This window comes from Lemur catta, chromosome 7 (genome assembly GCF_020740605.2).
Source record: "Lemur catta isolate mLemCat1 chromosome 7, mLemCat1.pri, whole genome shotgun sequence".
In the NCBI taxonomy this organism is placed as follows: domain Eukaryota; kingdom Metazoa; phylum Chordata; class Mammalia; order Primates; family Lemuridae; genus Lemur; species Lemur catta.
In genome coordinates this window covers 11,285,630-11,302,133 of record NC_059134.1, presented here as the reverse complement: position 1 = coordinate 11,302,133, position 16,504 = coordinate 11,285,630, and the positions used below count along the sequence as shown (strand labels likewise).

Sequence of the window (16,504 nt, the reverse complement as noted above, 5' to 3'; positions counted from 1 at the left end):
AGGGTGTTCAATTTGTTGGTGTTCAATTGTACATATTCCTCTCTTTTTATTGCTATAAAATCAGCAATAATATCCCCTATTTTGTTTTTGATTTTAGTTGAGTCTTTTCTCTTTTTTTCTTAGTTTAGCTGAAAGTTTGTCAATTTTGTTGATCTTTTCAAAACACCAAATCTTGGTTTTGTTATTTTTTTTATTATTTTTGTATTCTTTCTTTTATTCTCTGTTCTAATCTTTGTTATTTCCTTTCTTCTGCCACCTTTGAATTTAGTTTGTTTCCCTTTTTCTGTTTTTTTAAGGTATAAAGTTAGGTTATTGATGTGAGACCTTTCATCCTTTAAATGTATTCACAGCTATAAATTTATCTCTTAGCACTTTCACTGCATCCCGTAAATTTGTTGTATTTTTGTTTTCATTTGTCTCAAGATGTTTTCTAGTTTCTCTTACAATTTCCTCTTTGAGCCATTGGTTATTTAAGAGTGTGTTAATTTCCACATATTTGCATTTTTTGGTTTTCCTTTTGTTATTGATTTCTAGTGTCATTCCATTGTGATTGGAAAAGAAACTGTATCAATTCAATCTTTTAAATTTATTAAGGCTTGTTTTGTGGCCTAACATATACTCTATCTTGGAGAGTGTTCTATGTGCCTGTGAGAAAAATACGTATTGTGCTATTTTAGAATGGAGTATTGTATATATATATCTGTTAGTCCATAGTGTTGTTCATGTCCTCTGTGTTGTTACTGATTTTCCGTATAGTTGTTCTATTCATTTTTGATAGTGGGATGTTTAGTCAACTACACTACTATTACTGTTGAGCCATCTTGTATTTCTCCCTACAATTCTGTCAGTTTGGTTCATATACTTTGGAGCCCTGGTGTTTGGTGCATATATGTTTATAATTGTTATATATTCTTGGTGAATTGACCCTTTTATCATTATATATATTATATAATGTCTTTCTGTTTTCTCTTGTAACAGTTTTTGGTATAAATTCTATTTTGTTTGATATTATTAAAGCCATCCCTGCTCTCTTTTGGTTACTGTTATCATAAAATAACTTTTTCCATTCTTTCACTTTCAACCTTTGTGTATGCTTAGATCTAAAGTGAGCATCTTATAGACAGCATATGGTTGGATATTATTTTTTATCCATTCTGCCAATGTATCTCTTTTGATTGGGGAGTTTAATCCATTTATATTTAAAATAATTACTGATAGAGAAACACTTACTTTGCCATTTTGTTGTTTTCTGTATGTCTTACAACTTTTTTGTCCCTCATTTCCTCCATTAATGTCTTCCTTTGTGTCTAGTTGTTTTTTTTATAGTGACACTTTCTTATAGTGATTCCCTTTTAATTTTTTTTCTTCTATATTTTATAGATTTTTTTGTGTGTTTACCATGGGATTACATACAATATTCTAAGGTTGTGACATTCTGTCCTAAATTGATGCCAACTTAACTTCAATTGCATACAAAAACTCTACTCCTTTACAGTTCTGCTCTTCCACTTGATGTTACAAATTACGTCTTTATATATGACACACCCATTAGCATACATTGATAATTATTTTTATGCATTTGTCATTTAAATCTCGTAGAATGTAAGTCGCATTGTAAACTAAAATTATAATAATGTTTTACATATTTTTCATGTATTTGCCTTTACTAGAGAACTTTATATTTTCATACAGCTTCAAGTTACTGTATAGCATCCTTTCATTTCAACTTGAGGCATTTTTTTGTAAGGCAGATCTAGTGGTAATGAACTCCCTCAGCTTTTCTTTGTCTAGGAGTATCTTAATTTCTTCCTCAGTTTTGAAGGACAGTTTTCCTGGATATAGAATTTCCAGCTGACACATTTTTTTTCTTTCAGCATTTTGATTATATCATCCCACTGCCTTCTGACCAGCAAAATTTCTGCTGAGATATCCTTTATAGTCTTATTGAGGATCCCTTGTATGTGACAAATCACTTTTCTCTTGCTGCATTCAAGAATCTCTCTTTGTTTTTGTCTTTCAGCAGTTCTATTATAATGTGTCACTGTGTGGCTCTCTGGGTTATCCTCCTTGGAGTTTATCAAGCTTCTCAGAGTCACGTAGTCATGGCTTTCCTCAAATTTGAGAGGTTTTAAGCCATCATTTCTTTCTTCAAATAATTTCTCTTTCCCTTTTCCTCCTAGGATCACCAGAATGAGTGTATTGGTCTGCTTAATGGTGTTACATAAGTCCTTAGGCTCTGGTCACTTTTCTTCTTTTTTCTTTTTGCTCTTCAGACTCAATGATTTCAAATGACCTATCCTCAACTTCACTTAGTGTTTCTCCTGCCTGTTTGAGTCTGCAGTTGTACTCTAGTGAATCTTTAAATTTAGATACTATAATTTTCAGTGCCAGATTTTCTATTTGGTTCTTTTTTTATGATTTCTGTTTCTTTGTTGATATTCTCATGTTGTTCATATATCATTTTTATGTTTCCTTTAGTTCTTTGTTCGTTTTTTTCTTTAGCTCTTTGAGCATATTTACAAAAGTTGTTATAAAGTCTTTTTCTACAAAGTCTAGTATGTGTGTTTCCTCAGAGACTGTTTTTGGAGATTTATTTTGTTCATTTGAATGAGTCATATTTCCCTGTTTCTTTGTACCTGTTGATTTTTGTTGTTGTTGAATGTTGGGCATTTGAAAAAGAAAAAAACAGCTCTTCCAGTCTTTGCAGACTGGCAGGGAAGACTTTCATTAATTAGTGGGCCCCTGAGCCTGGAGATCATCCCAGGGTGAAGACTTAAGATCTCAGATCTTTTTATGGGTGTGTGTCCTGTCTACACCTGTGTATATGCTTTTTTTTTTTTTTTTTTAACCCCCTGGCTGCTTTAAAATGTCTCATCTCAGCTTCTTGGGTCCTTAGATGTTCTATCATATTCTTCTGCCCATAATTCCTTGCCCCCAGCCATTCACAAGTTTGTAGACTCCCAGCAGTTTTTTCACATGTTGTGGTACCTGCCTCTGCTTCTGCAGCTTCCAGCCTGAGGTCCAAATTATGCTGACATTTCCTGTCTGAGCTCCACATCAGACAAGACAGAAACCAGTCCACTGGGCAGTGCGTAGACAAGCCAGAACATTGTAAACAAGTCCTATTTTGTGCTTTTCATCCTGAGCGGGGAGCTGGGAATTAGGACGCTTCCTCCTGACCACCTGTGCTATACTGAGGAGGGGTGGGGCAAGGGCAAGTAAAAACATCATAAAATTTCCCACCATTTTGCATGTGGCTTTTTTTGATTGGGCATTCACCTGTTTGGTTAGATCTTAGAGTAGTTTCCAGAGCTCCTATAAAGTTATTTTAGTCCATCTGTAGTTGTTTCTTTGATGTTTCCATAGGAGAATGAGGGCCTGGTGCTTCCTACTATACTGTATTACTGACGTCACTCTCAATTATATACCAAACCTTTTGAGACTTTTGTTTTCAAATGGGATATTTTGTAGTAATTGGTGAATTTAGATCATCCAGTTTCCACTAGAAACTCAGCTTCTGATCGTTCATCTCTTCTCCCCAGTACAAGCATGGGGGACCCATCATTGCTGTGCAAGTGGAGAATGAATATGGTTCCTACAACAAAGACCCTGCATATATGCCTTACATCAAGAAGGTAAGAGTCAGCCTGGATCCTTTGTTTATATTCCTTCCTCTGGAGTGTATTATGGGTTATATTGTGACATGTGAGTCTAATATTTTTCTCATTAATAGCTCATCTCCCAACACCATTTATTATTCAGTGAATTTTTCTCCATTGTCTTATTTCAGTAGGGTTATCAGTTATTTACCTTTTATTGACTGAGTTTAATTTGGGATTGTAGTACACATCTGGTGTTTCAGGGGCTGAAACTAAAGGAATTGGCTTGATTGAGTAGTGATGATTAGGGAAGGCTTTTTGGAGAGGCTGTCCTCATTCCAGCATCTAAAGCAGTGCTTCTCCCTTGACCGTACATTGGCTTTACAGGGGAGCTTAAAAAACATCCCTGTGCTGAGGCCATGTACCACACCAATTAAATAAAAATCTCTGGGGTGGTCTCAGACGTCCGATTCCAATGTGTGGGGGAAGTTGAGAACCATGGATTTAATATACAGCAAATCAGGGAAGGGCAGAGTAACACTTAAGAAAACAGGCTAATAGATCTGGTTTTTGTCACTTAGTAGCTGAGACCTTGAACAAATGCCTTGATTTTTCTAAACCTCTTTTTTTCTCTTCTATAAAGTGGGGCTAATGAGAGTATTTGCCTCTCTGAATTGTGAGTATTACGTGGGATCATGCAGCTGAGTACTGTTGTAGGTACACAGTAAGTTGTCAATACACAAGCCCTTGATAGAGTCCATGGCGTTACTTCAGCATGCTTTGGAGGTCCGGCTGTGGTGTGAGTTGAGGACATGTTGAGTAGCCTCAGTGAATCCACCTGACTGAAGGCTGAACGGCTTTGTCCCTTGATGCCCTGGGCAGCATCTCTTCTGCTGTCATGTGCAGATTCATTTTCCATTTGGAAATTATTTCAGTTCTTACAGATGATACTGAGGCTCCAACACTCCAGCTTGCAGGTTCTTATCCTTCTTCCCACCTGCAGAAAGCCCTGTTAGTAGGGAGCAAGGCTGTGTCCAGAAAGGTGGCATTCCTCAAGCTGGGAAGGAGCAAGTTCAGTCCTGATGGCCAAGCCCAACCGGAGTCGGAATTAGGGCACACCTCCGGCTTCCTCTTGTCTTTGAATTAGCTAGGAAGATTCTGTCCCAGGCACAGGAGTTGAGAGCTTCTCCGGCGACACCTGGTTCCCTCCGACTATCTCTCGGCCTCTGGGGCTTCTCCAGTAGTTGTTCCTGAATTACTCAGCTGCAGAGGAGGCGAGCTCCGCTCAGCAGACAGAGAGGAGCGGTGGCCCCTTCAGTGGCCTGGCCTGTTCAGTCATGCTTCCCTGGTATCGGGGCAGAGGTACCCATGTGACTCAGGTGGACAAAGAGAAGCAGCAGTGCCAGTATTGAATGACCTTGGGCGAGTCTCGTCACCTTTATGGGTCTTAGTTTCATCATGTGTGCGAGGGAGACAAGAATGCACTTCTCTAAGGTGGCGTGAGGACAGTGTGAGATAACAGGCACAAAGCCCTGGCGGCACTTGGCAGGCTGCTGGTGTTTGGGAAATGGTATTTATCCCTTACGGGGTGAGGTCAGTACTACGAGTGCCCAGGAAAAGGTAAGTGTTTGCATACATAGTAGGAAGCTATGTGAGTGCTCGTTAAGTATCAGGGAATGATTAGTGTAGGGACCAAGGCCCTTTGCCCCTGAAAACTTTGCTGAAAAATCAGTGACATAAGGCAGATTGATTAATAGGAGAAAAGTCATACAAATTTATTTAACATGTGTACAAGGGAGCCTTTAGAATGAAGACCCAAAGATACAGGGAAAATTGTCCATTTTTATGCTTAGATTCAACAGAATGTGGACAGCCATGTGGAAATATGATTGGACAGAAGGGGTATGAGCTAATGCTAACAGACTGAGTGGGAAACCCAGCAAGGCCTGTCTGTCTGGATTCTTCCTGGCCTCTCTGGGCAGCATTCCTTCCTCTGGGTGTGGGGCAGGGCCCTCTCTGGACTGGGGGTCTTAGGACCTATAGTCCTAAGGTAGGTCAGATAGTTTCTTTACGGCCAGTTTTTACACAGAATAATTTTAGGTTTTATGGCTGGATTTTGAGAAAAGGGGTTCTGGTTTCTATGGCCCACCTTGGGGAAGAGGGACTCTAGTTCCTACGGCTAACCTCAGGGAAGAGTGGGACCGGGACACAGGAGGACAGGAGAAGGTCAGAGAAAAACTTTTGTTTCTGAGGCTGCTTCTGAGGCCTTCATCCTGGGGTACTGTGTTCTGAGCCCCAACACTAGTTAGATAGTTATAAGGCAGTAGATCTAGGGCTTTTGATAACAATCTCCCCTGGCCTTGTGGACTAAATTCTCAGTTTCATGCCTGAGAAATTCAGCCCCTCTGCTGGCTCCTTACATCCTGTGGGGTTAGACGTGGGCTTTGTTCACCTACTGGATTATCTCTCTGCCTCCCCAGTTTCCAAAAGAATGCAGTTGAAATAAGCAGTTTTGTCATCTGTCTGGAGAGGAAATTATAGGGAGATCCATCCCCTTTGCTGAGGTTTCTGATGCAAAGGAGCCCAGAGCCCCAGCGCAGAGTCTTTGAAAGAGGATGGGCTCTGGGTTCAGGCCCATGCTCTCCAGTAGCTCTGCGACCTGTGACACCCGAGTCAGCCTCGCTGAGCCTCCTCTGCTCTTATTAAGATATTAATCATGAAGATCGAATAGGGCAGTGTGTAAAGTGCTCAGCAGAAGGCCTAAATGGTAGTAAATGCTCCATAAATGTTAGTGGTTATTCTGAGCAAAGTAGTAGTCACTGCTGCTCGAGCACAGTGTGTTTCTTGCACTTCCTCACCCTCTGAAGTGCAGCCTCCAGGAGTGCTTCCTGCTCTGCTGGGCTTGGGCAGCGCACCCGGGCACATGACTGGGCAGGGCTGTCGCCCAAGCCCCTGCTGGCTCGGCATGGGGCAGGGACAGGCTGCCTGCTCATGGTGTGGGTGAAGAGAGGGTGTGGATGTTGTCCCAGAGGCCTGAGCCTCTCGCTGGGGCCCAGCGTGTGTCTCTGGGCGATGGCATAGCAGCGGGCTCCCCTGAGGAACAGCAAACCAGCCAGACCCGCACCTTGCCGGATCGGGACAATCAAGGGCTCCTCTCCCCTGATGTGGCTGGAATTAAGCTGTTTGGGGCTCTGCTGAGTACGGCAGGCACAGATGGGGGCTTTCTGTTTTCCACAGAGAAATAAATGCTTTATTTAGAATCTCTCCCTCTTACTCTTCAGGCTACCCAGTCCCCAGCTGTGTGACACTGCAGAAGCTCTGAGGAATGAGGGCAGACGATGACTTATCTTATTTCCCCCCCACAGGCCTTGGAGGACCGCGGCATTGTGGAGCTGCTGTTGACGTCAGACAACAAGGATGGTCTGAGCAAGGGACTCGTGCACGGAGGTACTTGCGGGCAGGCAGCTGCCCCGCTGGGCCGGGGGCTCCCCCAGGCGGGGTTGAGCCACGAGCAGGACTTTCCCTGGCGCCCTGGGCTGCAGAGGGTTGGAGGGCTGTGCCAGAGACGGAGGTGCCCTGGTCAGCCCTGCAGCTGTGCTCCCACCCTGCCGAGCTCTCGGGGCACCGACCGCACTCTGCAGACTGCTGCCCTGCTTGTGGGCTTCCTTCTGCCAGAAGATGGCCGGTTTTCCCCGACTGCACAGGCCCCAAACCTTGTAGTTCCCCTCAGCCCTCTGCGCCGTGTGCCCTGCACACCCACTGTCATCACATCCTTTTCATCTTGAGCTTTCACCTCCCAGTACATCCGGAATCCAAACACGTCTCACTGCCTCACCTGAGGCACCATTCCTCGCTCGCGTTGCTGCAGTAGCATTTGGGCTGACCTCCCTTTTATTCAAGGACTCCTCTACAGCTTTTTCCCAACACAGCAGCCTGTGTGCGCGCCTTTGAAAATGTCACCCGGATTATCTTACTCCCCGCTGGAACTCCAGGTGTCCCCAGCTCAGAGTGAAGCGCAAGTTCTGAGAATGACCCAGAAGGGCATCCCCACCAGCCTCCCGGCCAGCTGAGCTCACCTACTTTTCCCCTTCGCCCACTCTGTTCCACCCTCCCGGCCTCCCTGCTGTTCCTGGCATACACTGGAGCCCAGCCCTGGGTACTGTACGCTCCTTGCAGAGAGCGGCACGGCTGCTGAGGTCTCCGTGTTCACAGTGAGGCTTTCTCTGGCGCCCCATTTGGAACGGCACTTCTTCCTGGGGCTCCCTAGCCTTCTCCCCTGCTTGCATTTTGCCCTCTAACATTCGGGGTAGTTTATTCATTGTTTCGCCAAAGCAGTAAGCCCTGCGGGGCTGGGCTTTGCGTGTCTTGTCAGGCTGTGCTCTCCCCACAGACCTGGTTTGTGGACTGAAAAGATGAGGCCCCTCCTGCGGGCTGTGGCGGGCCCTCCTGCGGACTCCCGCACTGCCCCACGGCATGTCCTACGCTTCGCTCTGCTCTTTTGCATTTCCCTCCATAGCCGGAGCTGCTTGCAGATAGAGACGTCTGTCTCTATATCCCCGCAGCAGTGCCTGGCATGTGGCGCAGGGAATGACTGTTGGATGAATGGGGAGGAGAAGGCTCTTGTCCCCAGGCAGAGCAAGTTGGTCAAGGACCCAGACCTGCATCTCAGGGCAGGACAAGCAGCAATTCCCACTGTGTCCACGCGGTGGCACTGCCTCCCCGTGGCTGCTTCCGTGCCCTGGCGCAGGCTGGAGGGGCTGTGGCCACACAGGGGAGAGGGCTTTGATGCCGCTGCACATTTTCAGCACTTGGCCGTCCCCTGATGACAGGCCCTGCGAGGGGGAGGGTGCTGGGGTCTCTCAGAGCTGGCTGCCTTCTCTGTGTCCCCCTCCCCACTGCAGGCACTGCCCTCGTGCCCGTGGTGCCCCCTGCTGCCTGGAAATTTTTTTTCATTGTTTTAAGTAATTAAAAGATTAGTTAAAATAATGCATCCACATGGACTAAAAATAAATGATAGAAAATGCTTACAGAGAAACACAGTGTTGCCTGCTTCCTCATCCCATTCATCAGAAGTGACCGTTTTCAGCTCTTCTGACTTGTTCTTCGGGTATTTTCCTTCATATTTCTCAACAACATGCACGTAGAACTCTGCATTCGTTGCTTTCAGTTCTGCCTGTTGGGGTCTTGTTCCAGTGATGACTTGGCTTTCTCTGCTGCCCTCACCCCTTTCCTGCCAGCGTGGCCGTTCACAGTCCTGATCGCACGGGCATCACGGACACGTGTGGATCCCTCCCTGCAGCTGCTGCTGCCCGTGGTCACCTCCTGCGTGGTGTTTGTGAATTCTCAGGTGCCCGCCGACACCTTGCTTTTCAGTGTGCTTAGTTTTCACTTGCAGCGTAATTGTCCCATTTGTTTTTCTTTTCATTTCAACTCTTCTTTTTTCCCTTTCTCCCTCACCCCCTCCCAACCATGTTCTCATTTAAACAAATACTTTACCAGAGACCTTCTTAACACCTATCACAGGTATTTTTCAGATGCCTGTAGGCATCAGCCTTTATCGCAGGTCTGCTCTGGCTGCCGGGAGACCTGGCCCTGCTGTTTCTGGTCTGCCTGGTGGCCTGCTACGGGGCTTTATCCTGAGACCAAACTCTCGCGTGGGGTCCTCTTCCCCGGCACCTTGCAGGCCCTGCCCCTTTCTGTCCTGCTCCCGCTGTGGCTGTGCGGCACACTGCCGGCCTCGTCCCTGACCCCTCTAGGTGTCCTGTCCTCCCCCTCCCCCACTGTGTCTAGAACATTTTAGAATTTTCTTTTTATCCTTGGTATTCTGGCCCTTCACAGTGACATTGTGTGTGTGAGGCTTTCTTCACCTTCACGGGGCTCCCGTGGGTCGTGGGCATCGGCGCGTCTCCGTCCACCCGTGGCGGCCACCTCACCGTCGCGTTTGTTCGACAAAGCTCCGCCATCTGTTCCTCTGCCCTTCCCGTCATGCCTGCTGCTTGTGTGCTGGACTTTCATACCCATCCCCCAAGGCTCTTACCTTTCCTACTTTTTCTCTGTTCTTTAGTTCTACTTTCTGGGTGACTTCCTCAATTCCTATCTTCTAGTCCTTCTGTTATCTCCTGAATATATTTCTCGTCTCATAGCATACGTTTTTCACTAAGTGCATACTATCCTTCTTACCTCTCTCTGAGGATATTTTACTTTTTAAAAAAACAGTGTGTGCTCCTTTCGTCGGTTCTGCGTGCTCTGTTTTCCGCTGCCTGTTGTGCTGAGTTTCCCGCTCGGGGCTGTTCTCGGCCATCGGCTCCTCCTGAGCAGTGTGAGGAGGAGGCAGTCATCGCTGCTTAGGGGCTTGCGTGCGGGGCAGGCTGCTCATGGGAGCTCTTCCCCACGGGGGACTGGGCTGCGGTGGTTTCAAGGAGGAAACTCAAATGTCGGTGTTTGGAGGTGTTATCTTTGGCACTACTGAGTGTCTCTGGAGAAGCAGCTGTTGCTATCGGGACAGCCCTTGTCCGGACTGCCTGCCTTTCTCGCTTCACCTCCCACCTCACCCTCTCACCCCCAGGCCTGGAGCTGTGCAGGTCCCTGAGGAGGGGACAGGCACGGTGGGAAGGAGGCCTGAGGCTGGGGACAGGGCTGGGGGCTGGGAGTGGGGTGAGGCCTGGGGCTGCAGTGGGAGGTGGCTGTCACTTCACTCACTCTGCTGGGCTACCTGCAGTCCTGACGTCCTTTTCCAGTTTCCTGGGATTTCTTAACGTCTCCTCTCCCTTCCTGTTCCTTGTGACTGTCTACTTGTCCATCCTCTGGTGTTTTCGTGAGGTGTCGGGAAGGGTAGGAAAGAGACTCTTGTGTTCAGGTAGCCGTGTGAATCCTTGAACTTTGGGATTTCTGCCTGGTCAGTTTCAGGCAGCCCCAGTCTTCTAGGGGCTTCTAACTGAGGTGAGGGGGGTCTGAGTGCAGGGTCTCATCAAGTGGGTGGCTGGAGGACAGGGACGGCACCAGGCGATGGGTCATGTCAGGTGGGCCGTGTTTGTAGTTCTGCTCTGCCGTTCACTGACTCTGTGACCGTGAGGCAAGTTATTGCCCCTCTTGGAGCCCAAGCTATGTCTGTCTTTCCTCACTGGTATTCGGGAGCTCACGTCCCACAGGAGAGCCTCAGGGTGGCTGGGCTTGCCGGGCCGGCTCCGTCTCTGTCCTGCCTCCCTAGGCCCACGGAGCCCTAGCCCGGCCTGCACCGTGAGCCCCGCTGTTCAGGTGGGCAAGCTCTGCAGCTGGGTGGGCTGAGGGGTCTTTGGCCATTGAACAAACTTAGCGCATCTTTCTTGAGCATGTATTTCACTGATGGAAAACCACTGAAAATAGCACTTTAAATTTTAAAAGGAACACATTACAGAGTAGAATGGAAGATTAGCCCTTATCAAGAAATAAGACAGAAGTCTTTGTTTAGGCCACTGCCCTACAGGATGCTTGGGGTGCCAAGTACAGATCAGGCTCTGGTTCCTACAGAAGAATAATTAACAGAAGTGCACGCTCTGCTTGTAAAAATCACAGTTAATCAGGGGCAGATGTCTAAACGAGTGGCTGCTGCATCAGCTCCGTGCTGCGTGGTGGCATCTCCAAGATGAACCAGACACGTCTGTCTCCTGCCGTCAGAGGCACACGGACCTCTAGTCGGAGACAGAACAGAACGGTGTCCAGACCGGTTACTGTGTTGTGCTGGTGTACTGAGGGGCCTGGGGTGATATAGACAGTCCGTGGCTTTCGGACAGTACTTTGTCTCTTTCTCCTCCTTTTCCTGGGCAGTGCTGGCCACCATCAACTTGCAGTCGCCACAGGAGCTGCCGCTGCTGACCAGCCTTCTCTTAAGCGTCCAGGTAAGTCTGGCCCAGGGGAAGCCGCCGGCCCTGCTCAGCGCGCGTGCAGGGATTCGAATGCCTGTGGCTGCGCTCAGGTTCCACAGAGCAGGGAGGAGGACTCTGGGCCGTCCCAGCCTGTCAGCTCCTGGCCCGTGTTGCCTTGTGCCTGCAGGGACGCGCTCAGAAGCTGCTCCGGGGGGTGTTGCTGTGCAGCCTGACGCAGTGTACGTGAGATTCGCTGCCCTTGACAGAGGGGCCCTTTCAGTGCGCCGGGGAGGGCTCTTGACTAGGCTTTTATGGACTCCACTATGAACAGAAACGCTTCCCTGTCCTGTGCCACGTGGGTGTCTGACCTTAACCTAGAGGGCCCCTCCAGTCCCAGAGAGATCATTGTCATCAGCAAGACAGGAAGCCTGGTCCACTTGAGGTCAGAAGGAGAGAAGAGTGTCTGGGTGTATGTCAACATCCGTCAGATTGACGGGCATTCACAGAGCCCTCCTGTTCTGAGTGACCTCTCTCGGGTTCGTGTTTCTGTCCTAAGGAGACGGATGTGATCGGGCCAAGCTGCAGCCCCCCTGCCACCTGGCTCACTGAAGGGTGTGAATGCCCCCAGACCTCCCCACCTGTTGCATGTCCACACTGGTCCCCAGACTGAGAGCAGAGCTGCTGGAGTGTTTGTATTGACCGAGCGTCTGGGCTGTTTTTCCATCCCAGCTGATGGCCTTTAGAGCCAGGGTCGCGTCTTCAGGCGCATCCACGTGGAGTGTGAGGCCACGTGGGATGAGGGCCACATGTGTTTCATGTAACTACTACTGCAGTGTAGATGACAGACGGCAGCCAGAATGGGCGGAGAAGGCTCCCACGAGGAGGTGGGACGGGGTAGGACCTGCTCCCAAGCGGACTTCTGTGTGACAGACCAAGCCACAGTTTGTGGATCCAGGAGGGTCCAGATCGAGTCCCGTCCTCTTTCCTTCCTTCTTCCAGCACTTCCTGAGTGCCCGCCCGTGTCTGGAGTGGTGGCACTTCATCACTGAGACGATGGGGTCTCTGTCCTCTTGGGGCATATAACCTACTTGGGGACATACGAAATATGCAATTTCCCCATAACTAAGTAGAATCGAGGCTGAGTGCTGCCACAGAGAAGTACGGGATGCCGTGAGCTGCCCCTGCAGCCACCTGGCCACACTGCAGCGTGTGACCCGGGGGAGTTACTTAAGCTCTCTGTGCATCTCTTCCGCTAGCGGGATGATGAGAGTCATCTGCTCATAGTGCCCACTCACAGGGTTGCTTAGGCTTCAAGGAGGTGATACCTGGAAAGTGCCCAGTTCAGCAGCGGATGCAGCTGGAAGCCTCAGGTTGGTTCCCTCACGGTCATCCTTGGAGCAGTAGCCACACCTGTGTCTTCCCAGCCTGGTTTTCCTGTTAATAGAACGGCACCGCTGAAGGGATTTCTGTGTGCAGTCCAAAGATGTCTATTTTTTGTGAGGAAGGGGACTTGGGTGCTTCTTTGTTCAAATCTCTAATGCACAACACAGGCCCAGGTCTGCTTGACTTTGGGCTGTCCAGTAGCACCTGGCCAGTCCTGAATGTCCGTGCCCAGTGGTGAAGGGAATGATGCTGGTGTTTCTTGAGCACTTCCTATCTGCAAGCACTGTGTGCTGAGGGCTTATGTGCACTGTCTCATCTGGCTGTCCCCTCACCATGTGGGCTAGCTACCATTATTACTACTGGACACTGAAGGAGATGGACAGGGCACCCAGGAAGCAGAGATTAGGGATTCCAGCGCCATCTGATTGTGGAGCTCCAGCTCTTAATGCCGTTGTGTGGTGCTGTGACCTGGGGCACAGGGGACACCCACTTCCCTTGGCCCTGGCACGCCTAAGCCAAGGAGCCCACTCCAGGTACTGGAGACTCCTGAGATGTGGGACTTAGAATCTGCTTGTCCCTTTTTAGTGACTTAAATGTTAAATGTGGCACAGTATGCACCTCCCTTCTTGGGAGGTAGACTTATAAAGAAAGACTTCTTGGCTTATAAAGAAAACCAAGCCACAGTATTGCTAAGAAATTATTGGGACTACTTTGGCTTTTACTCAGGTATGGCTGGTGCCTTCTACTCAGTGGACCACAGGGGTCCCATCACTCTAGGTCAGATTAGGTTGCTGTGTATACAGTTGCCTTCTAAATGTAAGGCCATTGCTGACAGAGAGCGGACCTGATAAGAGTTACTGAGTGAATGAGAAAGGCTTTCCAGTGCAGAGCCTGAAATACCAGCATGTTAGTCCTTACACCTCGCCCAGGTGCTCTGGGGCTTTTGCAAACACGGTGGAGTAGAGCATGGTCCCAGGAATGACCTCTGCCCCCTTGGGGCCATGCTGCGGCAAAGTCAGTATTCTGGAACAACACTTGTTGAGTGTCCCAGCCAAGGTGTGAGTCCAAATTGTGGCTACAGAACCTGCATTTGTAGCTGTGCTATAAGGGCCTGATTTTGGGGTTCAGAAAATTGTTGCAAACTGCTGTTTAAGCTAGACCTTGGGGAGGGCCCCCTCTGTAGCCTCTGACTCTTCTGGCTAGGGGAAGCAGCACCCGGGGGGTGCTGTGTCCCCGGTGTGCCTCTCAGCATCTCTGAGAGTTATCCTTGGAGTTATCCTGGATAGAACATTTTCCTTCTCTGGAAGGAGACAGGCAAAGCTTGGCTTGATCTGGAAAGCACACCAGTATCTTCTTGCTACCACGTATACGACATTAAAACCACATCAAGCTATTAAGGTCTATTGCACTGACTTTTGTGGCCGCTTCTGCTCTGCACCTGCAGGTGTGGAAGCTGTATAAGGTGGGCGAGCCAGTGCAGGGGCATTCAGCCCTCCTCTGTGCTCTGCTTCCAAAGGCCTCTATGTCAAGGGGTCCTGGGTGGGTTTTGTTAATTGAACGCCATTTCAGTGAATATCCTTGAACACCTGTTTTTGTACACCTGGCATCTTTGGGCCAGCCTGCCCTTCTGACTGTCACTTTGTGGTGCCCAGGGGATTCAGCCCAGGATGGTGATGGAGTACTGGACCGGGTGGTTTGACTCGTGGGGAGGCCCTCACAATATCCTGGATTCTTCTGGTGAGTGTTTGGCGGCACCAACACCTAGCACGTGTGTCAGCCTAAGAAGTAAGAGTCAGTTTCAAATAACCTGCCAGTGGATGTGACTCAGCTGTAGGGTGTCGTAGTCAGCTCTTGATACTCCAGAGTCATTTGTCTTGACACTTAAAGTGAACAGTAGGGGTTAACATTGCTTTTTGAATGTTTTTGTAATTAGTAACGCATGCCCTATTGCAAACATTCAGAAAATGTACAAAAAGATATAAAGAAGAAATACAAATCTCGGAGCCCAGAGAGAGCATTTTGCTGTGTGCCATGAAGGCAGTTCTCTGTACCTCTCTACCTGCACACACAGATGTAGCCAGGTGCGGCCACGCTGTGCTGTGTGCCCCCTGCGTGTGCCAGTTAATGACACCTACGGCCAGCTTTCTCCACTACTAAATACAGACTTATATCACTGTTTAAAGAATGTGAAGAACCCCATTCTAAACCGCAGTTCATTGACCCAGTCTCTTAGGTTGTTTCTAGTGGTTTTGTTAATTGAATGCCATTTCATTGAACATCCTTGAACATGTGTTTTTGCATACTTGGCATGTTACGTGTTTTTGCACACCTGGAGTATTCCCTATGATAAGCAAAAGAATTGCTATGTTAGTGCGATTCTGCCATGTATGTTTACCAAACTGCCCTCCAGAAACATTGTAGCCATTTTTACCATTATGAAATGAGAGTACCCATGTCCCACATACTCATCGAGTATTAAGATAACTTTTAATATTTGCCTGTTTGAGACGTCATTGTTTAGTTTGCATTTCTTTGATTTATATTTGTAAGGCATGTCCTTAGTAGCCATTTATTTTTCTCCTTTGATATTATCTTTTCATATCCTGGTTCATTTCCTAGTAAAGGTAGGGTCAGGCAGATGTTCAGGATTAGATCTCTACCGATGAGCCCATCTCGGCACGTTCTACAGAGCGAGGTGTGGGGGAGCCGTGCGCTGGCTGGAGGGCCCAGTCCCTTCCTCCTCCCCTGATCTTCTGTGATTGGGGTTTTAGTGAGTGCTGGGGGATAGGGCGAGGATGCTGGCCTTGGGGGGGAAGTTTGGGAGGACGAGAGCAGCCAAGGGACCTGTGGCTCGCTCAGACGCTGACTCGCTCTGCATGTCCCTCTGTCCCCTTCTGTAGAGGTTTTAAAGACAGTGTCCACCATCATCGATGCCGGCTCCTCCATCAACCTCTACATGTTCCATGGAGGCACCAATTTCGGCTTCATCAATGGAGCCATGCACTTCCATGAATACAAGTCAGATGTCACCAGCTACGGCAAGTACCCCTCGGCGCTGCCCTCCCCGGCCCTCCCCAGCATGTGTGTGGAGAGGACTTTAGGGACAACTCTGGCACCCTTAATGCCGCTGGCTATAAAATGTGTGGGAAGGTAGGGGCTTTGCCCGCATGGCCTCTTCAGACTTCCAGAGCAGTGGGAGGCACAGGCGGTCGGTGCACCGTGAGGCAGCTGCTCGGCCCAGAGGCCTCTTGGAGGTGAGAGGAGGTCCCCTAGGGTGACAGGAGGGATGCAGCCTCCCCTCCCTACCTGGGCTCTTGAGGGTGTGTGGCCCTGCCCCCGCTTAAGGTTTAGAGTCCCCAGAGAGTAGAAATTCCATCTGCAGCGAGAAATTTAGAGTCATGCTGTGATCATGGGCAGTTTTTATAGTGTTTTATGGTATTTAGTATTTAGAGTGTTTCGACTGAATGGCCCAGTGTTTTGCCTCCCAAACTGCTGAGCTGAGGACCCTGCTGCCCTACCCTGGCTTCTCCCTTTCTGTGTGCTGCCGTTTGCACGTCCTGGGGACGGGAATGACCTCAGCAGGCTCTGGTGTCTTACAGACTATGACGCTGTGCTGACAGAGGCCGGAGATTACACAGCCAAGTACATCAAGCTTCGAGACTTCTTTGGCTCCCTCTCAGG

The 16,504-nt window shown here is 48.6% G+C and overlaps 1 protein-coding gene across 3 annotated transcripts in view; it reads left to right on the top strand.

The window, feature by feature from the left end:
- The window catches only part of GLB1L2 (galactosidase beta 1 like 2), a 46,784-nt gene that overhangs the window by 19,300 nt on the left and 10,980 nt on the right, over window positions 1–16,504 (top strand). For all 3 annotated transcript variants that reach the window (XM_045555619.1, XM_045555618.1, XM_045555617.1), the window contains exons 6-11: window positions 3,543–3,635; window positions 6,965–7,046; window positions 11,403–11,473; window positions 14,476–14,560; window positions 15,724–15,861; window positions 16,423–16,503. In XM_045555619.1, coding sequence (XP_045411575.1) covers window positions 3,543–3,635; window positions 6,965–7,046; window positions 11,403–11,473; window positions 14,476–14,560; window positions 15,724–15,861; window positions 16,423–16,503 — 550 coding nt within the window. The remainder of the gene's footprint in view (window positions 1–3,542; window positions 3,636–6,964; window positions 7,047–11,402; window positions 11,474–14,475; window positions 14,561–15,723; window positions 15,862–16,422; window position 16,504) is intronic.